The 23,714-nt window shown below is 34.4% G+C and overlaps 1 protein-coding gene across 1 annotated transcript in view; it reads right to left on the bottom strand.

Annotated features, from left to right (window-relative positions):
- Positions 1–23,714, bottom strand: part of PIK3C2G (phosphatidylinositol-4-phosphate 3-kinase catalytic subunit type 2 gamma) — a 410,949-nt gene that overhangs the window by 363,913 nt on the left and 23,322 nt on the right. The window contains exons 3-5 of the mRNA XM_043882432.1: positions 21,496–21,578; positions 16,362–16,519; positions 10,606–10,720 (exon numbers count right to left, since the gene is read on the bottom strand). Coding sequence (XP_043738367.1) covers positions 10,606–10,720; positions 16,362–16,519; positions 21,496–21,578 — 356 coding nt within the window. The remainder of the gene's footprint in view (positions 1–10,605; positions 10,721–16,361; positions 16,520–21,495; positions 21,579–23,714) is intronic.

Below are 23,714 nucleotides of genomic sequence, written 5' to 3'. Positions count from 1 at the left end.
CCATTAGCCAGACTCATCAAGAAAAAAAGAGGGAAGAACCAAATCAACAAAATTAGAAATGAAAATGGAGAAATCACAACAGACAACACATAAATACAAAGGATCGTAAGAGACTACTACCACCAACTATATGCCAATAAAATGGACAACTTGGAAGAAATGGACAAATTCTTAGAAAAGTATAACATTCAAAAACTGAACCAGGAAGAAATAGAAAACCTTAACAGATCCATCAAAATCACAGAAATTTAAACTGTAATAAAAAACTTTCCAGCAAACAAAAACCCAGGAGCAGACGGTTTCACAGCTGAATTCTACCAAAAATTTAGAGAAGGGCTAACACCTAGCCTACTCAAACTCTTCCAGAAAATTTCAGAGGAAGGGAAACTGCCAAACTCATTCTATGAGGCCACCATCACCCTAATACCAAAACCAGACAAAGATGCCACAAAAAAAGAAAACTACAGGCCAATATCACTGATGAACATAGATGCAAAAATCCTTAACAAAATGCTAGCAAACAGAATCCAACAACATATTAAAAAGATCATACATTGTCATCAAAGACCAAGTAGGCTTTATCCCAGGGATGCAAGGATTCTTCAATATTCACAAATCAATCAATGTGATACACCACATTAACAAACTGAAAGATAAAACCATATGATTATCTCAATAGATGCAGAAAAAGCCTTTGACAAAATTCAACATCCATTTGTGATAAAAAAAAAACAACCCTCCAGAATGCAGGAATGGAGGGAACATACCTCAACATAATAAAAGTCATATATGATAAACCCACAGCAAACATTATCCTCAATGGTGAAAATTTGAAAGCATTTCCTCTAAAATCAGGAAAAAGACAAGGGTGCCCACTCTCACCACTACAATTCAACATAGTTTTGGAAGTTTTAGCCACTGCAGTCAGAGACGAAAAAGAAACAAAAGGAATCCAGATTGGAAAAGAAGTAAAACTCTCACTGTTTGCAGATGACATGATCCTCTACATGGAAAACCCTAAAGACTTCACCAGAAAATTACTAGAGATAATCAATGAATATAGTAAGTTGCAGGATATAAAATTAACACAGAGATCTCTTGCATTCCTATACACTAACAATGAGAAAACAGAAAGAGAAATTAAGGGAACAATTCCATTCACCATTGCAACGAAAAGAATAACATGCTTAGGAATAAATCTACCTAAAGAAACAAAAGACCTATATATAGGAAACTATAAAACACTGATAAAATAAATAAAAAATAACACAAATAGATGGAGAAATATACCATGTTCATGGATCAGAAGAATCAATATAGTGAAAAATAAGTGTATGACCCAAAGCAATATCTAGATTCAATGCAATCCCTATCAAGCTATCAATGGTGTTTTACAGAGAACTAGAAGAAATAATTTCACAATTTGTATGGAAATACAAAAAACCTCGAATAGACAAAGCAATCTTGAGAAAGAAGAATGGACCTGGAGGAATCAACCTGCCTGACTGCAGGCTATACTGCAAAGCTACAGTCATCAAGACAGTATGGTACTGGCACAAAGACAGAAACATAGATCAATGGAACAAAATAGAAAGCCCAGAGATAAATCCATGCACCTATGGACACGTTATCTTTGACAAAGGAGGCAAGAATATACAATGGAGAAAAGACAATCTCTTCAACAAGTGGTGCTAGGAAAATTGGTCAACCACTTATAAAAGAATGAAACTAGAACACTTTCTAACACCATATACAAAAATGAACTCAAAATGGATTAAAGATCTAAATGTAAGACCAGAAACTATAAAACCCCTAGAGGAAAACATAGGCAAAATACTCTCTGACATAAATCACAGCAAGATCCTCTATGACCCACCTCCCAGAATACTGGAAATAAAAGCAAAAATAAACAAATGGGACCTAATTAAAATGAAAAGCTTTTGCACAACAAAGGAAACTATAAGCCAGGTGAAAAGACAGCCTTCAGAATGGGAGAAAATAATAGCAAATGAAGCATCTGACAAAGAATTAATCTCAAAAATATACAAACAGCTCAATTCCAGAAAAATAAACAACCCAATAAAAAAATGGGCCAAAGAACTAAACAGACATTTCTCCAAAGAAGACATACAGATGGCTAACAAACACATGAAAAGATGCTCAACATCACTCATTATCAGAGAAATGCAAATCAAAACCACAATGAGGTACCACCTCATGCTGGCCAGAATGGCTGCTATCAAAAAATCTACAAACAATAAATGTTGGAGAGGGTGTGGAGAAAAGGGAACCCTCTTACACTGTTGGTGGGAATGCAAACTAGTACAGCCACTATAGAGAACAGTGTGGAGATTTCTTAAAAAACTGGAAATAGAACTGCTATACAACCCAGCAATCCCACTGCTGGGCATACACACCAAGGAAACCAGAATTGAAAGAGACACATGTACCCCAATGTTCATCACAGCACTGTTTGCAATAGCTAGGACATGGAAGCAACCTAAATGTCCATTGACAGATGAATGGATAAGAAAGCTGTGTTACACATACACAACGGAATATTACTCAGCCATTAAAAAGAATACACTTGAATCAGTTCTAATGAGGTGGATGAAATTGGAGCTTATATACAGAGTGAAGTAAGTCAGAAAGAAAAACACCAATACAGTATACTAACGAATATATATGGAATTTAGAAAGATAGTAATGATGACCCTATATGCGAGACAGCAAAAGAGACACAGATGTAAGGAACAGTCTTTTGGACTCTTGTGGGAGAAGGTGAGGGTGGGATGATTTGAGAGAATAGCATTGAATCATGTATATTATTATATGTGAAAGAGATCGCCAGCCCAGGTTTGATGCATGAGACAGGGTGCTCAGGGCTGGTGCACTGGGATGACCCTGAAGAATGGGATGGGAAGGTAGGTGGGAGGGGGGTTCAAGATGGGGAACACATGTACACCCCTGGCTGATTCATGTCAATGTATGGCAAAAATCACTACAGTATTGTAAAGTAATTAGCCTCCAATTAAAATAAATAAATTAATTAAAAATGAATGAATAAAGAAATAATAATCTAAAAAATGTGTACTTTATTTTTCATTGAGTCAAAAATCTTAGGTTGCTAATATCCCCAGCCTCGAGAGTCCCTTGGACTGCAAGGGGATTCAACCAGTCTATCCTAAAGGAAATCAGTCCTGGGTGTTCATTTGGAAGGACTGAGGTCGAAGCTGAAACTCCAGTACTTTGGCCACCTGATGTGAAGAGCTGACTCATTTGAAAAGATCCTGATTCTGGGAAAGATTGAGGGCAGGAGGAGAAGGGGACAACAGAAGATGAGATGGTTGGATGGTATCCCCAACTCAATGGACATGAATTTGAGTAAACTCTGGAAGTTGGTGATAGACAGGGAGGCCTGGCGTGCTGCGATTCATGGAGTCGTAAAGAGTCGGACATGACTGAGTGACTGAACTGAACTGAACTAATATCTTGTAACTTGAAACAAAAACCATGAACCATTAGTGTGAGCATCACTCAGAAATCTGTTAAAAGTGAAGTCACTTCCCTTGACCAAGAAATTCAGAATCTATTTTTAACAACATCCTCAGATAACTCATATACACGTGGAAGTTTGAGGACACTTTTAATATATCAATGTAAAGGTAAAATTATATGTAATTTGTGTCTATCTTATATATTTACATCCCCTGCCTTTTCAGAATTTTATTACTTTACTTTGGTAAAGACAGATTAGTTCAATAAAATAGCGAAATATGACTTAAGGAGGAAATGTTAAAAAAAGTAATAGATAATCACAAAAATACTATTAGTCAAGTTGGGAAAAAATATCCTGACCATTGACATTTAATATTGACCAAAATTTTTAACTGATTTTTGAAAACTTGCTTGGTTCATCAAGTACTTACTTATTATGACTATTTTAACAGACTGATATTCCATCTGGAAGAAACCAAGAAGTTTAAATTTTGAGGATTTGCCTTATCTAATCCAAACCAGATGAGAAACTACAAAAGTAGCAACTAAATATAATTTGTCGCTATCTTCACAAAGCAGATTAAGAAACATAGATCTGATAATTTAAGGGGAGTTTAAAATAAAAAATCTTTTGACCACACGAAAAAAAAAAAATCTTTTGACGTCATTTTACAACAGTAATAGTAGGATTTGGGGGGAAGGAATACATTTTTATTTCTCAGTTTATTATATTATAACAACCATACAATACTTTTAATTTATTTAGAACTGTGTTTAGAGCTCAAAACAATCCATATGTAATGAAAGGACTAGTAGAAGCTTAATAAAATTTTACATTTTGAAAAAAAAAAAATTTTTACATTTTGAATTAAAGATTGCTAAAATATAACCCTACATCTCAGTTTTAAAGTAGAAAAATATATTAAAGACTCAGTTTTTAAAAGGAAAAAAATTGAAATTAAAGGAGGTTAACTCATTTTGCCAAATCAGGGGTGATAGTTACCAAGAGTGGGAAGGATTTGTTTTCATATTATTTATTTGCTTAAACAGACTCAAGATTTCAAAAAGAGAGTTCATTTTTATCTAATCGGAAATTTGGAAATGACAACTAAAGTCCACTTTTAGTGATTTTGATTTGCCCTATTTTAGTCGAAGCATTTCTAAGCATATCCTGATTAAAGAAACTGAAATATTGTGTATATGTCAGAAATTGAGTGTTCTGAAAGTTATGTATCTTCTCCTTGAGTTTGACCAAAATACTCTATGTTGAATTATAAACTCATGTTTAGTGGGTTGTTTACCACTAGCGCCACCTGGGAAGCCACGTATGGTCATTATTCATAATGAGATGTTATTCTGTAAGTTTTGTTTTCAAGTGGACCTTTATCATGAAAGGAAGCTTTGTAATTGAGTGGGAAGACAGGACTTCAAAGTCAGATAGACCTGTGCCATCCTGACTTTGCTGCTTACGATTTTATGAACTTCAGGGAGTCAGTTAATTTCTTTTAGCCTCATTTCCTCCATGTTAAAATGGGAATAATCATGCTTTTCTTATATGGGAACAAAAGGTATTGCATGTGAAAATTTTATTAATTGCTCATAAGAGGCTTTTAAAAATATTCATTTATTTGTTTTATATTTTTGGCTGTGTTGGGCCTTTTTTGGTTGTGTGGGCTTTTCTCTAGTTATGGAGAGCAGGGGGCTACTGTCTAGTTGTGGTGCACAGACTTTTCATTATGGTGGCTTCTCTTGTTGTGGACCATGGACTCTAGGATGCATGGCTTCCAGTAGTTGAGGCTCATGGGCTCAGCAATTATGGCTCATGGACTCTAGAGCACAGGCTCAGTAGTTGTGTCACATGGACTTAGTTGCTCCATGGTGTGTGGGATCTTCCTTGACCAGGGATAGAACCCCATGTCTCCTGCACTGAGAGCAGATTCTTTACCTCACTGAGCCACAAGGGAAGACCCATTAGAGGTGTTTATAAGTAGATTTTCTTCTTGTTTTTATTGTTATAATTATTCTCATTTCGATGCAACTTCCTTAAGCATCCCTGCTTTTATCAGAGATTCAGTTTTTCAAATGCATAGTTATCTTTCTGGCTATTTTTTTCTTTTTTTCATTTAATATTCATTTGAGCTCCTGTTGGTCTTTCTGGAAAGGGAAGTTTCTCTTTCAAGGCATTGCTCACCTTTTCTCTGTCTTGTTTTTTATGTGTATGATTGTTTTTTTTTTTTTAGTTGAAGGATAATTACAATATTGTATTGGGTTCTGCCATACATTGACATGGATCAGCCATAGGTATATTCATCTGTCTTCTTGATCTGTTCCCATGCTCTCACGACACCTTACAACTGATACATTCTCTGCCTTCAGTGTTTCCCTCTTCATTGCTTCTTTCCCTTCATCTTATGAATATTTTCAGTATCTCTCTTATCCACATTCCCCAAATCTCCAGACTGGTTCTCCTCAGCATCGAAACCCCCATTTTCCTCTAGGCTTTTATCACCACACATTACTTCTGAGAGAGTAGTCTGCTTGAGTTTCTTTTTAACACCTTCCTTTCTCCTTAGATCATTGCAATCTTGCTTTTTTCTCCTCCATTTTATGAAACCTGTTCTTATTTGAATCAACTAATTTCTTAATTGTTAAACTTAATGATTATTTATCAATCTTCATCTAATTTATTTCCGGTATGATGCTGTATTTACTTCGTAATTCAAATTTCTCTTTCCTTTTGTGAAAGGCAAGTTTTCCAAAGTATCATACAATTTAAATTGCTTTTTTTCCAATTTCCTTTTTCTGCTCCTCTTCCTTCTTTCATCTTTTGCATATTAATGTTCTCAAGATCCTTTCTTTTGTTGCTTTCCTTACACAGTTGCATGTATCTCTAAAATTTCCATTCCCTGTTAGTGCCAATGATTCCTTAATCCATGCCAGATTTCCCTAAATCTGAGCTGTTTTCTCAATATCAGATGTCCCTTGGCACTCACAAACTCAGTAAGTTTCTAACTTGATTAATTACTTTATACCCTACAGAATGTCACTCACCATCTGGCTCTACAAGGGTTGAGTCACTAGCCACTGCAGTCTCTGACCTCCACACCTGAAAGTTCAGGGAAGAGATAGGAAGGAGGCATTCTATGCTCTAAGAAAACTGGCAGAATTGGCTTTCAGATAGTTAAGATATTTTCAGGAGAAATTTTATGAACCCAATTTCTTGCATCTTCCCATACTTAGGTATATACTGAAGTCTTAAAGATATATCTTTGCTTCTTGAATAGCAATAGTTTTCCACCAAGATGTGTGTTCGATTGCATGTATCCCTTCTCCAAGATCACGTATAAACTAATCTCATCTTAACTCTTCAGAGCAGTTCCTCCAAGCTAGCTGAGAGGCTGCCTTTTGGCTACAGTCTTCAGTGTCTGTGTGCATGCTCAGTCATTCAGTCATGTCTGACTCTTTGTGACTCCATGGACTGTAGCCCACCATGGAATTTTCCAGGCAAGAATACTGGACTGGGTTGCTATTCACTTCTCCAGGGGCTCTTCCTGACCCAGGGATCGAATCCATGTCTCCTGCTTGGCAAGCAGATTCTTAACCACTGCACCACCTGGGAAGCCCATAGCCCCCCCACCCCCAAATCCTATAACTCACAGCTCTCACATTGTGTGTTTGTATTTCAATCATCACACATTTACTTGCCAAGTTCCATTAATTTCACCGTTTTAATACCCTAGGGATTTAATACTTCCTGTTTAGCCCCACTGCTACTACTATAGGTTAAACTCTGTCATCTTTCATATGTTCTTCTAACTCCAGTTTCCAACCCTCGTTTAAGCATATGTTATTATTCATATGATCACTTAAATACTTCTCCCAGCCTCCAGAATAATTTGTTTCCTTAATCTCCTGATAGCAAAAAAGACATGCTTATTGTTGAGGTTTTGTAAGTAAAAAAAGAATAAATATTATCTTTATTGTAGTTCTTTTTCAAGGAATAGCTACTCTAGCATTTTAGTGTATAAGATCTCATTTACCGTATAGGATTACATTTTCATATGTAGGATTTCTATTTATTTTCCAAATAGTAGTATACTTATTTTAACTAATATTAATATATTAAAATATGGTGATATATTGAAAATATGGTCAATATATTGAAAATATATCTTTTCACCCTTAAAAGGTATGATATGTATGTATGTTAGTCACACAGTTGTGTATAATTCTTTGCGACCCCCATGAACTGTAGCTCGCCAGGCTCCTCTGTGCATGGAATTCTCCAGTCAAGAATACTGGAGTGGATTGCCATTCCCTTTTCCAAGGGATCTTCCCAACCCAGGGATTGAACCTGGGTGTCCCACATTGTGAACAGATGCTTTACCATCTGAGCCATCAGGGATACACATGTTTTCATATCAAGATTTATGATACTGTATTTTCTATTAATTTATATATTAATACAATGAAATTATTATATATCATGAAACTGTATATAATGAAGTTATTTTATCACTGTTGTTGAATACTGATGGAGATTTAGTTTTTTTATTACTATTAGAAATTATTCTATGGTGAATGTAGTATTTTGTAAGTCTTTTTTGTATAATTATGATTGTTTCTTTAGAAATATTTGTAGAAGCAGAATTGCTGGAACACATATATGTTTTTGACACATTTCTATAGATGTCTGACACATTTTTGACAAAATTTCCTTTAGAGCATGCTCTGTTTAAATTCCCAGCAGCTTTTTGGATTTTGTCCATTTTTCCCACTGAATTTCATCATAATAAATATTTTAACAACTTGTAAGCCAACGATGGCATCTCATTGTTTTAACTGCATGTTTGTCCTTAAACACTTTACTTTCTTGTTCACTGAATTTCCAGTCACATTCTTAGCTTTTTTTTTTAATCTTAATAATTACTTCTTTAAAAATTTATGCACATTTTATATATTCCAAAGCTGTTATCATTTTGTCATACAGTACTGAGTTCTTTCCTCAGTATTTACCCTTTAAATACAAATTAATCATTGACTTTCTTTTGCACCATTTCCTTATTCTTGCTGTTAATCCATGTCTCTTTTTGACCTGCAGGTAGTTGGTATATACAAAAACTAATAGTGCCCTCACAAAAAGACTTTGTAATAACTAATTACATAGTTTTATGAATTCCTTAGTCAAGGAAGAAGGCAACGATTATATTTTAAGTCATGTTTGTATCTCAATGATAAACCAAATCACTTGCACACCTGTGTGCCCAGTAGGTGCTGAACTGGAATACTGTAATTCCTGCACACCTATCCTGTAGACCCCTGAAAAACTGCAAGTATTTTCTACCCCACGCTCCAGCATGAAGAACCATTAGCCATTTTCTGGGTCTTACTCAAGAGCTTTTTTAATGTTGTTTTATAGTTAAGAGCACAGAGTCGGACACGACTGAAGTGACTTAGCAGCGGTAGCATAGTTAAGAGCCAAGGTTATGCAGGTAGCCAATCCTGAGTTTGAGTTCAGGCTTGACCCTACCGACTTCCTAGTTGTGTAACCTTGATGAAGGTCTCAGATTGTCCATCTGTAAAATGGATCATTATGGTATCTATCTCTTTGATATGTTATGAGACTTAGATGTTTACCCAATTTGAGACAGGGGCATAATTAGCACTTGATAAATGATGACTATTAATATTATTATTACAATCAAAATTAGTTAAGTACTTCAGATGAATTGTCATACTATAACTGTTAGAGTTTGAATTATTACTTATTGCATCATTAACTTATTACATGTTACCTGTGTTCCCTCTACAGAGAAATAAGAGCAGATATCCAAGTCTTTAAGGATGTATTTTTAAGACAAATTATGTCGGAATACATGAAAAAAATTTGAATGAAATACATATTCCTTTAGCTATTAGAAAGATTAGTAATGAATATTCTGCTTATTAAAGTAGTCATATCAGTCCTCATAGGCTATTATTCTTAAATAGTAAGCAAATTCCAGATATGTACCTATCCTTCAATTTTCATTAGATAATAACTAACTCTAATTAACCTACACTAATACTTGGCAACTTTCCTATCTTAATCAACCCAGGTAAATGAATTTTAATAAAATAATATAAAAACATTAAAAAATCTATTATGTTTATATTAACAAGAAAGAAAGAATAAAATGATTTTGTTGTAACTGGGAACAAAGAAAGGAGAATAATCAGTCTTAAAAATCATTTGCAGTTAACATTGCACAATAAAGGAAAATCACCCACAAGATACTTTCAAGCATATTCATGGTGGAATAGCAATGACATGTGACAATGGGTGTCTCAAAAGAAATACATTTTTACTTCCCATAAGACTGTTTTCAATCTTTAGGTACTGATGGAAACACAATGAGGAAATATAAATACCAGGAGAGAAATAACATGATAGCAGGAGAGAAATATTAGTACTTCCTTTCTTAAGTCTGTGTTATATTTTCAAAGTTTGTCTTTAGGGAATTTTAGGACAATAGTTATTGTGGTACATTAAGAAGAGTTAAGTTTTTTTTTTTCTATCAAATAAGTATATACATAAGAATAGACTTCTCTAATTATTTTACTGAGCTCCCTGAATAAAGAACTGAAGAAAGTATTTTAAAACTTAGTTTTTTATGAAAATATTATAATTGTCATACTCATACACTCTGTGATTTTGAAATGTATTTAAACAACATGCTAATATTGTTCTGAATCAAAAAATTTACTTATTGCAAAATAACTTATTGTTTAAATTGTGATCAATCCTACTAAGCTTTGTCACAAGTAAGATAACTTGGGTTCCCCAAGATTTTCTTGATTTCAGAACTGAAAGTCCCATGTCTGGGGAGCAGCCTCAGTCTGAACAGACTGAGATAGTTGGTCACCCTAGTTACAGGTCACTTAAATACACAAAATACAAAATCAAACCAAGAATAAGACTGTTAGTATGACACAAAATTTTAAATTCACCTTAAAGTGAGCAAAATTGATTATGAATAGAGTATTTTCACAGTCTGATTAAAAGCAAAGAAATGCTGCTTAATATAGATTAACAATGATCAAAATTTACCTTAATAAGATACTTACTTTTGTAAAAATTCTTCATGGCCACATATACTTAAAAGATGATCTCTGGGGAGTAACTGGTCATTTGTGCAAAAATGTGGAATTTCTGCAACTAGGTCTTTGACAAGATAATTAGCTAAAAATAAGATTGAATAATAAAATGTTAATAAGAGCTCATTATATATTGGCTAAGTAAAAGATTTTGAGCACAAAAAATGATGCACGCATTATGAACTATTATAACTGTCTAGCTCTATCAAGAGGAATTAAAATGAGATGCATCACACTTACTGGTCTGATTATATGTGGAGATTTTTTTTTTTAAAGTATTCTTTGCATTTTCTTTGATCACTCTGTCTTCATATAATCGAACAGAGCTAGGTATTTCATTTCTCATTCTGAAATCTTTGGTAATGGTAGCTTCTGCATTAAAAAAAGAATGTTCTACTGTGGTTATCCTTAGAGATTTGAGAGATACCAAGGAGATATACAGAGTGAATGCTAGGTGGCAAGCCAGGAGTCTAACCCAAATATGGCAGCTTCCAAAGCTGGTGCTCTTAATAATTCTGAGTCTTCACACCTGATCGTTCTTCCTTTCCTGTGCAGAATCACCCCAGATTCTGTCTTGGACAGCATTATAATAACCTTGAAGGACATGTGCTCTTTTTCTTCACCTTCCTTAGGACTCAAAAGTGTCAGCATATTATAGGGTAAAAACCCTTTGCCATCTCATATTCACATTCTACAATATCTCCCCATAATGACACACATATACTGTTTAATTATGTTTGCCTATGAAATATTTTCTATTTATAGATGATAAAGAGGGATTCATTATCATGTATGATAATAGTTAGAAATTATGGACAGAGGAACCTGTTGGGGAACAATCCATGGGACCAGAGAGTTGGACATGACTGAGAGGCCAAGCACATAGCCAAAAATGCTTTCAATGTGATCTTGAATGAAAGTAGGTACAACAGATTGTATTGATGATCCTTATTGAAGATTTGAACAGCATACTGCAAATCCTCAATTGCACTTATTCAAGTTGAGTTTTGCTTATAATTATATGTTTACATTGATGTGACTTCTTTTACCGCCAAACCATTGGGAAAGATTTTTGTCACAGACTGGCTAACAAAACATAGTGTAAGTGGTATTATTGAACTTGCCATGAAGGAAAAAAGGAAGCATATAATGCTGGATTTAAAAGTGTGTATTTTATGGGAGATCAAGCTGTTATCAATAAAATGGTTAGAGAGACAAACGGTAGTGATCATCAGGGATTTAGAGATTATAGAAATACCCTGACATAGGAGAGAGAATCTTATATGTGCTACTGCTTGGTAATATTGACTGAAATATTATGAATTGAAGCTAAAATAAAATATAGCCACAGGCAAAATCAAGACTGGAAAGGCTTTGGAAAGAAGGGGAGAGCATTGCTAACGTAAAATGGCAGGGAAATATCTCCAAAGACTCCAGTTTATTTTAATTAATTTGACTTTCCCATTTCCAAGACTGTGTTGACTATGCTATTTTGTAGTATGTACGAATTCATTATTTCACTACAGTTAATTGTTGCAGTTTACATGAAGGACTCCATAAGCTAGTTTCTAGCTGTTACTCCTCTTCTGTGCTTTGGTCTCATGTCTTCTACTACTACTCATGTTACTCTTTGGATGTCTCATTATCACTTCAAATTCAGCATGTCTGTATCTGAAATTACCATTTCTCTCCTTGAAGCCAAACAGTTAAGTTTCTGTAAGTTAAACTTTTCATCCATATGGTAAACCAACAAGTACCATGGTTTATTTTAAGTAGATTTTATACCTGTATCTTCAATTTGGCAGCTAATATGATCCTGTTTCCAGTTTCTCATAGTTGCCAACTTCATACAACCCTTCTCAATCTGTTGACCATATTGCCTACCATATTGAAAAGGCGAAGACCCACTCTGATTCTTTAAATTATGCTACTTTGCAGCTTAAATCTAGTGTTTATGCATCCTTCTTGATCCCTTTACATCTCTTTTGATACAAAAGTATCACTGTTGTTTTGCTTAGTGCTAAGTCATGTCCGATTCTTTGTGACCCCATGGACTGCAGCACAACAGGCTTCCCTGTCCTTCACTATCTCCTGGAGTTTGCTCAGACTCATGTCCATTGAGTCAGTGATGCCATTCAACTATCTCATCTTCTGTCATCCCCCTCTTCTTCTACCCTCAATCTTTCCAGCATCGGGGTCTTTTCCAGTGAGCTGGAGTATCCTTGCTTTTTATTAAATCTAACTTCTTCACATATGATTCTTCCATCACTGGTTTGCTGTTCCATCAATTTAATTCCCTCTCTTATATATATGTAGTATTCCCCACTCTAAAGATGCTTTTGTCTTTTCTTTAAAATGTTCTTTTTCTGTTTAATATTCCAATAAAATCACTCCTCTTCCATTATATTCCCTTAAGGATAGTATCTTATTTATTTGTTTAATTTTCACCTTCTCATTACTGCCAAATTTCTTTAGAGTACTTAACTTCTGATAATAGTTCTCAATTACTCTTTAATCTTTGCAAACTGATTTCTACCATTTTTCAGGTCACAAATGACTTCCTAATACAATTCCAACTATGTGTCATCTAAATCTAGACAGTGAAGACACTGGCTTTAGAATAACTTTGGAGTTGGAAAAAAGGACAGGGAATCTTCTTCACTGAAGATTGTAGAAGCAGAGAAGACCTTGTTCAAAACACCTGCTCCTCCAGAAGGATTCTATTTTCTCACTCTGGGGGAAACAATTCTCTTTGGATAAGAATCTTTCACCGTCTCCTCCTCTTTCTGTCTAGATTTCCTTATTCCTTAAGTTTCTAGCAACAGCTTCTGTCTTTTATTGGTCATTCTTGAAATGCTCTTCAGAATCTTATTCTTTAGAGTACATCTATATTATTAGTAAAGCACTAATATAAAGTAGCAAAGGGATCGTAATTTTGGCATAAAAATTTCTTTAAAATGAAAACATTTGAAATCTTATCTGTACTTTTCTTATCTGAATAAAGCCAAGTCTCATAATGCAGGTGCTATTAATTTCCTTCTGAGAGAGCTTCCTGCAAATTCCAGAAAGGAGACAGACCACACACCCACTAGCATTAAAAGATATATAATCATTGTTTTTTCTAGCTGAAGCTTTAAACACCTCCTACTGCACACATTTTTTTTTTTTTTTTTTTCACACATTTTTATATTATGCTGTTATATAAATGTTTACCTCTGAGTTTCAGCAGGTCACTCATTAATGAATAGCCCCTGCATGCCTGTGTAAAGAAACCTTGCCTTTTGTCCTGTTAATCTGTCTATTGTCAATTATGTCACAGTCCTAATCCCACTTCAAATTTAAATGGGCAAAGGAGAAGTTTTTCTCCTAAGAGTAGCATACACGACTCTGTATATTTTCATAAATGTGTCTTGTCTCCCCCTCTACTTTTTCTTCCTTCTCCTAATTCGTCCCTTCCTCCTCCTCCTTCTTATAAACACTCTTAGTATCTTTGAGGCCACAGACATCCTCTTTACCACTGTACATCTCTAACACTTAACACAATGACCTAATCACTTTACTGAAACTTCTTGTAAAAGTCAAAAGTGGCCTCTGGCTTGCCAAATCCAATATTGGAAATTAAATATTATAAACTGGAAGATCAGGAGTGGTCTCCTTAGTTCATAATTCTTTCTTCTTCTCCAGCAACTGAAGTCAGCTTTACTTTATGAAGTCAACTTTATTATATCTGAATATCATTCTGATAGGATCAAGGTGCAATAGCATTGGCCTTGGCTGTCCAATCAGAACCCTGTTTTCAGAAATGGGATGTGGATCTGAAAGCAGCTCTTTTGACCCTTTTCTCTTTGCCCATTTCTGTTCCCCTGTAACCTTGAAAGAACCTAATTAACCTGTTGATTCTTTTCTGAGATAAAAAGAAGTAAGATGAAGAATTAAGTAGTTAAAGAATGATTAGTTCTCTAGAGCAACACCCCACCCCCCTTAGCGATCCTGCAGACATGTCCCACAGGCAAGATAACATCTGAAGAGAGAGAGTCAATCAACCTCCACAGAACAGAGAACAATGCAGAACCCAGCCTTCTGCCTCCGTGATTCACTGAGATTCTTCCCCCACTTGTTTCCCTTTAAAAACTGTCAGGGCTGAGCAGAATCTTTGGAGTGGCGTTGGGGCATGAGTCCATCTTCTCCACAGATTGCTGGCTTTTCTGATTAAAGCACCTTTAATAATTCCTCCTGATTATTGGTTTTTAGCAGTGGGCAGCCAAACCTGAGTTTGGTAACAGATCCAACAGAGTGAACTTTCTTTAGAGATTGAACTTTCTTAAGGTGGCTGACAAATAACATTTAAGCTTGAGTCTGGCTTTCCATGTGTTTCAGAAAAGTAAGGAAATGAGTCAGCAGAAAGTAAGAGAAACATAAGAAACAATTATAAAGAGAGAAGATAAGGTGAGAGACATACAGGAATTTTGGACTGCTTGTATATCAGAGTTTTCTTCCCAAATGTTTTATGAATTCCTACTCCTAAATTCCAGAGAAATACCTGTAATCCTTAAAAAAAATTTTTTTAAACTTACATCAGCAGGAGTTGGTTTCTGTTAGTTTTAAAGCAGATGATCCTAATGCCCCTACGTAATATTGTTATGTTTGTAGTCATCTGTACTAACTTGGAGCCTTAGCTAAAGTAAGAAAGAAAAAAAAAAAACCAACAAAATCTGGTAGTCATAATGAAACTACAGTCCATGGGGTTACAAAGAGTCAGACATAACTGAGTGACTAATACTTCTACTTCAATTAAAAAATTGAGCAACCTTGAATATTCATCAGAAGGACTGATGCTGAAGCTGAAGCTCCAGTAACTTTGGCCATCTGATGTGAAGAGCCAAAAAGACTCTGATGCTGGGAAAGATTGAAGACAGGAGGAGAAGGGGACAACAGAGGATGAGACTGTTGGATGGTATCACTGATTCAATGGATATGAGTTTGAGCAAACTGCAGGAGATAGTGAAGGACAGGGAAGCCTGATGTGTTGCCATCCATGGGGTCGAAGAGTCAGACATGACTTAGCAACAGAACAACAATTTGTCAAGGAACAGCAGTTGATAGATAGAAACTTAGTAGCAACAGAGGTTGTTTGAAGAAAAAAAATTGTTTTGCAAAAAGGTTGACTGTAACAGTGAAATATATATTAAACAACTTAAAGAGATTCTAAACCTTTAGAGAAGTAAGAATCATCTGGTGAGTTTGATAAGATAGATGCCTGGGATCCATCTGCAGAGACTGATTCAGTAGATCTGCTAACTATGCTGGACTGACAGGACTATTACAGTTCTTACTCTGAAGATACAGGCTGTGTATCAATGTCTATTCCATCTCCCAGTTTATTTACTTTTGAATAAAAGAGTTGTTTCTAAAGGATAAGAACAGCCATTTCCACTTACATGTAGCCTTTCTCTAGAATCTTTTTGAAATTTAGCTTTTATTTTTAATATGCTAAAAACTTGCTATACTTGCTATTTCATAGCAGGAAAATAAGGTGTCCTGGGGTGAGCTATGGAGAGAGTTCTTTGAAACAATAGCTAAACAAATGTTAAAAGATTTCCAGCTGTTTTCCTGTTACTTCACTTCAGGGCAAAATACTAGCTAATACTTCTTTTAATGACTTCAGACTGTGGGCTCAAGGTTAGGCAGCTCATACCAGCTTTATACTTATTTGCAAGATTACTTACCACATGGGATAAAATGAAGTCCTTGTGTTGAGTTATCAGTAAAAATATTTATATTAAATTTAGTATTAGAAAAGAGCTTATATGGAAATGCTGTAGTCGTGCTCCAAATCTTCCCAGAATTGGAATCCATGTCAGTGGCATGATATGTTTCTCTTATTCTGAAAAATATATGTGAAAAAGTACTTAGGACAAGATTTTAAGAAACTTCTTGCAGGGTTTGCAATAGAAGATTTAATATAGGAAAGTAGCCAGCAGCTGATTCGTGGTACAGTGCTGTTAGCTAGGCCAGATTGGTAAAGATTACAGTTAAACCAAAAACAACTGTAAATGTCTGGTTTTTAAGTTTTCTCCGGTGCATCTCATTTGAAACAATTAGGAATAAATTGTCCAGCAAAAACAAGAGAGGAACAGTTGCTATTGTTGCCTTCTCTCCCACAAATGTACACACACACTGTATTGCATTCCTTTTTGTATCCCACCAGACACACACACACACACACACACACACACACACACACACACTATGATATACTCATTTTTGTATCCCATCATCACTCAACACAGTCCATGAACATGAAAGGGGTTCCACAAATGCTTCTAAATGCTTTATTGAATGGAAAACTTTTTGCCAGTGCACAACTACACAGTCAGCCAAGCAGACTTGGAAAAGGAATTTTGTGACATAATAGAGAGAAATTTCATTAGACCTACCCGATGGCTAATGCCTGACAATCCCGTGGGGGATAATACCTTTTGCCAGATTTCCAAGAGAAAAGATTTTCCTTGCCTGGCAACAACTCAGTCAGTGAGAGGCTGTCACAAGTCAGCCAATGAAGAGCCACTTTACTGGGAAACTCCCTTTGTCTCTGATGGATTTTTGTAATAGCCCCTCCCAACTTCCCCTTCTCTTTTATGAAAGTTTTCCTCTCCTTTGCTTTACTGGGACTTGCCTGTGGTTTTCCATAATTACATGTCCCAAATTGTAATTTTTTGCTTCTCCCAAATAAACCCATTTTGCTGATGAAAAAAGAATACATTGTCATTTATAAAATATGAAAATTCACCCTGAACAGTGACTGTGGCTTCATTGACATTTCCTCTGAAGCCTGAACTCGTGCCTTTCTCAAGCCAGAAGTCACTCATTTATTTATTTATTGATGGTTAAATTCTCTTGTTTGTGTCACATTGGTAAGTACAATTCTTGGCAGCTCATTTTCTTTAAGATTTGGATTTTACACAAATATTTGGATTTTACATAAATAATTGAGCCCAGAAGTCATTTGTACTTTCTGCACAATTACTTGCTGTGTCAGAGTCAGAGAATTATAAAATAGTTTCTCCTTGGAGCCAGGAGCCTTGAGTTTGAACCCTGACTCTCATATTCAGTAGTTTTATGGTCAGAGGCAAGTTATTTGACCAGTTTCTTTGTTTGCACAAATGAGGATATTTATATCTACTTTAAAGTTTTATGTGAGAAAAGGCGTATAAAAGACTTTTGTAGAATGTAAAGCAATATATGCATGTAATGTATCATAATTATCATTATATATCATTATAACTGAATCCCTGTAGAGCTATATTTTTATGCCCACATGTAGAATATAACATAAAATTTGTAACTAGCTACTTAAAATGCTTTTGATGATGAATATCAAATCTTGGATTATTTTTCCTTTTTTGTTAATTTTGCAGAAACCTAAACTTTCTAGTACTTTTCCTGAATGAAAAATTATGCATTCTGTGTAATATATCAGATATATTACATCCTTGACATTCATCCTAACAATTTATGCAGCTTTAAAGTAGTGTAGGCTCAGTGAAGTAGTTCCATCTCCGTACGCTTAAACTCTACCAAAACATCCCTTCCTTAAGGGACCTCACAAGTGGAAAAGTACATGTTCATCCAATGGGCCTGGCATACATAAGGATCACCTTGTTTTCTGGGTTCCATCCCCAAAGCTTTTGACTCAGTAGGTAAGTGGAGGATTCCCACCCCCACCCCCATTTTTTTCTCCCAGCAGTTTTCCAAATAAGTCAATACTACTACAGTTCAAGAACCACTGTTGAGGATAAACATATAGGCCACTCTTCCTTCTTTTACCCTCCATCAAAGGTTTGCACTCCATTTCTGAATTGAGATGCTGGATGATCTAGCATTCAACCATATGATAAGATACTACTCAATGCATACATGCATGATTTAACCTTCTACCATTTTGGAGAATTAAATTTAAAATGTAAATTCATGACTCTTTTTTTTCCTAAATCTTCACTAAGCATCTACTGTGGGCCCAAAATTTTTTGTGTGTACTATTGTTCTGGTGACTCAGACAGTAAAGAATTCACCTCTAGTGCAGGAGAACTGGGGTGGAAAATTCCCTGGAGAAGGAAATGGCTACCCACTCCAATATTCTGGCCTAGAGAATTCCATGGACAGAGGAGCCTGGCAGGCTACAGTCCACAGGGTTGCAAAGAGTTGGATATGACTGAGCGACTTTGACTATTGCTCTCTGATGGCCTTTGCCTGCAGCAGCTTAAAGCATGGTTTAGGTTCCTGGCTAGAGATTGAAGTCAGGCCATGGCAGTGAGAGTGCTGAATCCTAACCACTAGACCCCCAGAGACCAATGACAAGGCCCTGGCCCATCAGATGTGTAGAAGTGAATTTTCACATAGAGATGGAAAGTAGTGAAACAAGCAAAGTGTTTATTAGGAGGAAAAGAGCATATGTGGATAGGCACATGGGTGGGCTCAGAGAGAGAGTCATGTTCTCACAGGAGTTTGAATCCCTTTTATGGGGTGTTTCTTCTGGGTTTCCTTTGGCCATTCATCTTGCTTTGCATGGTTCTGAGTCTGTATTTGGTTTATCCCAGGGTCCTTCCATGGGTGCAGGCACATCTCTTAGCCAAGATGCATTCTAGCGAATGTGCTATTGGATATTGACATTACCTACTATGCCCTGGAACCACCTTCCTTTTTGACCTTCAGGGAGCCTTCCTGCACATGTGTAGTTGGGAAGATCTCTTTGACATCAAGAATGAGGAATATGGGATCTTTTATCTCTTAACTGGGTAGGGCTCAACTCCTCTCTCACTCTTATTTTGGAGTATCTGTCTACAGGGGACAAACTCTGGCTGCATAGTTTGGGACCCATCTGTCTCCTGTCTCACTATGATATTTTATTGTATCATAAAACTATATTTCTTGAGATATATGGCTTAAAAGTATGTCATAATAGGAAACCAAATTCCATAAATTAGAGAGCCTCTTGAAGGGTGTATAGCAGGAATGTTAACAGCATTTTTAGGTATGGTTATTTAAGTATTAGGAAAAAACACAAATGAAATTGGATACATAAATCCATTCTACTATGGCTTTTCAGAAAGTTTGGAGACTCTCTTAAGAAAGTTGTCTTTCAAATTCAATTTGGTCTTTTTTTGAATGAAAGAGCTTTGGATATTTAGATATCTAAATATTTTTGGTAGTATTTGGATACCAGCACACAGTAGGTCCTCAAAAAAATTGTTGTTGAGTGAACAGTGTGTTTATGGACAAAAAATTATGCATATATAAATTTATTTTATATGAGTACATGCCAACAAAAATTATTGAAAACCAAAAAAGTAAATGTGTAAATATAACCTTTGTCTTCTTTTTACTACTTTAATATTTATTATTGTTTGGTTGTCTTTTTTTTAGTACTCATGGTTACTTTGAAAGAAACTATTGAGAAAAATTCCATCTAAGAATTTTAAAATGTACCATGAGCTACTGACAAACCATCCCATAAAATATTTTTATGTCACTATTAAGAAGGTTTCATCAAAGAATACATACTAAATTCTCTTGGGGATAAAAGTTATGGGAGAGACTAATAAGTGTTTTTTGATGAAGCTATACCAAGTACTACCTTGTGATATTAAGAGAGCTATTTCCCATGCTTCGAGAGTAGAAATTATCACATCTTAAATTTTATTAAAGTGTCAAGTTCCTGGCAGTGCTTGTCAGGTTGTTACAGTGGGTAGCTTATTCTTGAAAGAATCAATATTGGTATCTTTAAAGATCCTAATTTAGGAATCCAAAGTGCCATTTAAAATTTTCTTGTGAACTGGAGCAAGAAATTAATTAAAGATTGAATATGGGTTCATGGATTTGAAATGCTTTTTTTTTATTTTTGTATGCATGTGCCCTTTGGTTATTCCAATATGGTAACAAGGTTTTTTAACTTGACCTTGCTTTTCAGTTTTCTTGCTTGTTCTTTGTTTGAATCTCTCTCATACATGAATTAGTTACTAGGGACTCAGGTAGCTTTTTATGATAATGATTAAATAAATGGTTCAACTCTTTAATCCCAAATGATCATTCAGCAGGCAGCTGCTATAGGTGATAAATAAACTAATGTTTACTTGTATGTAGATTTATTACACTTAAAACAGTCCAAAAATATAAAAATCAAGATAATTAAAATAAAAGTGCACTAATTTTTCAAAAATTTCAGAAATCTGAGCAAAAGAAGAAACGGCATTATATAAATTTTCATTGATTTATTAGAGATTGGTCTTTAAAAAGGAGGCATCTACTTTTAGAAGTTTTTTTTTAGATTAGCAAAAAGGGGATCTGTGATTTCTTGGTAATATCCCCTAGTGATCGAGTTTGTTTTTCAGTGGACAAACACCCATGCATTTGTTCAGCATTCTGTCAACCTATTCAGGGTAAGATTGAGTTATTAAGCAGAAGGTATTCTCGTTGTTCTAAATAGTATATTCCAGGTAAGAAGGATAAATTCATGCTAGTTTTGGACAGAGCCACAGAAGTCAGTCACATATGTGCCAGTTAAATGAGAAGTTAATTTACTGCAAACCAAGCTATTAGCAAACAGCATGAGCAAGCCCAAAGTTATAAAACATTCATCTTTAGCAGATTTTCAGGGGAAAATTTTATTTGACTGTAAACAACAAAACAATACCAGAAGTTGATTAATGAACTACTGTGTAATACATTTACACTTTTAACTATGTTAAAAATTATAGAGCTTTAACATTCTATATGCAAGATTAGTCTGTTCAGGGATGTTAAAATAGACAAATTCATGCACGTTGTAGAAATGTCAAAGTTGAATGAAATAGCAGCACTCACTTTTTTACTTTGTTGCAAAAGGATGCCAAACTCATATTACTGCCTTGAGCTACTTCAACCAGCTGAATGGAACAACCTGTCAGCTTAAAGTAAAAACTGTTAAAATAGTTTTGTGTGCAGAAAAGGTAAATACAATTCTAAAATTTTTATTTTGTTTTAAAAAGCCATTCTGCTTTTAATTTTATTTTTAAAACTTTACTGAAACAATACAAATGGAAAAATACATAAATCTTAAATATATTTATATTTGAACTTTGAGGAATGTATGCAACTATGAATATTAATATCCAATCAAAATATACATTTCTATCACTTTAGAAAGTTCCCCCATATCTCCTTCCATCAGTCTCAACATCTATTTGGTAACTGTTAATTCACATTTCTGTCACCATAGATTAAGTATATATGCTTTTGCGTTTCTGTCTTCTTTCATTTAAATCATCCATGTTTTAAAATTTGTGCTGTCATACATTATCAATAGTTTATCTTTTTTATTGCCTATTAGTAGTATTCTTTTTCATTACTATTCCACAGTTTGTTTACCCATTTTCTTGTTGATGGACAGGTGTGTTGTTTGTAGTTTTGGGGTATTGTAAAGAAAAATATTAATTTTCATATGCAAGTGTTTTTTGGACATGTGTTTCACTTCTTCTGAATTAGTGCAGAAATGATTCAGTCAGAGGGTAGGTATATGATTAACTTTAAAAGAAAAATCTTTGCTTTATATATTTTGAAGCTGTTATTAGGTATATATGCACTTAAATTTATGTTTCCTATTGACCCTTTTATTATTATGAAATGACCATTTTCTTTCTAAACTGTACTTTTTCTGATATTTGTAATGACACAAGGCTTTGTTTTGCTGGTTGAATGTTAAATATGTTGATTCTTTTACTTTCAAACTATCTGTACCTATGTTTTTCAAATTTGACTCTTGTAAATAACACTTGTCTTTCTTATCTAGTTTGGAATGTATTCAGTATATTTCTGGATGTGGTTGGGTTTAAAACTGCCATGTTCACACATGCTTCTATTCATTTCTTCTATTTTCTTTTGTTCATTTATTTCTCCTTCCCTGACTTTTTCAGTCTTCTTGATTTTTTTCCTGTTTCATTTAATTCCTCTGTTGGATTTTTAGTTTTTCTTTTCTTTTTTTTTTTTTTACTGTTCTTTTAGTGGTTATACTAGCTTAGGAATTACAATATGCATCCTAAATATTTTACAGTTTACTTAGAGTTAATACTGTACTACTGCATTTAGAATCTAAGAACTTTCAAGAGCAAATAACATTTACCCCCTTCATCTTTTATGCTCTTGTTGTCTTATACTTTTTATTTACTTGTACAGTAATTCTTATAATGAAATACTATTGTTTTTTGCTTTATACAGCTGTCTTTCAAAAAAAATAAGATTAAAGTAGTTTTTCATATTTACTAACATATTTACCATTTGTTCTGTTCTTTTCTAGATTCCATCTGGTGTAATTTTCTTTGCATATAAAGCACTTTGGTGTTTTTTGTGTGTATGTGAACTAAGTTTTCTATACATTTGTTTATATGATAATATTTTTATTTCATTTAAAATTTCAAGCATGTACTCAATGAGTACAGAAGTATGAATTCTGTTCTTTTTTAAATAAAGCTTTAAAAATGACATTCAATTGTCATTTTGGCTTCCATTGTTTCTGAAAAGATAACGCTTTAATTCAACTTGTTTCACTGCATGAAATATTTTTCCCCTCTGCTGCCTTTTATGATCTTCTTTACGAATTTGGTCTTCATATGTTTTAGTATAATTTGTCTACATGTGGTTGTCTTTGCATTTATAGTTTGAAATGTATTGATTTTCTTATATCTGTAATTTAATATTTGTACCCAATTTGATAAAATTCAGGGCATTATTTCTTGAAATGAATTTTTCCATCTTTCTTCTCCTGTTAGCTTTCCAAATTATCCATATGTTAAACTCCTAATCTCATAAGTTTCTTAGTCCTGCTCACTTATATAAAGTTCTTTTATTTTCTATTTTTTAGTTTATTTAGTTTAGTATATTATTTAGTTTATTTTCTATTTATTATTAGTTTATTTAGTTTAGTATATTATTTTTCTTTCAAGTATTGTTTTTTCCCTCTGTCATCCTTTATCTGTTTTTAGCATACTCACTGACTTTTTCTTTGCAGATATACTTTTATTACTAAATTTTCCATTAGTCTTTGTTTT

Source organism: Cervus elaphus, chromosome 22 (assembly GCF_910594005.1).
Source record: "Cervus elaphus chromosome 22, mCerEla1.1, whole genome shotgun sequence".
Taxonomy (NCBI): Eukaryota; Metazoa; Chordata; class Mammalia; order Artiodactyla; family Cervidae; genus Cervus; species Cervus elaphus.
The sequence above is the reverse complement of the archived record's forward strand: the minus strand, read 5'-3'. Positions and strand labels throughout refer to the sequence as shown.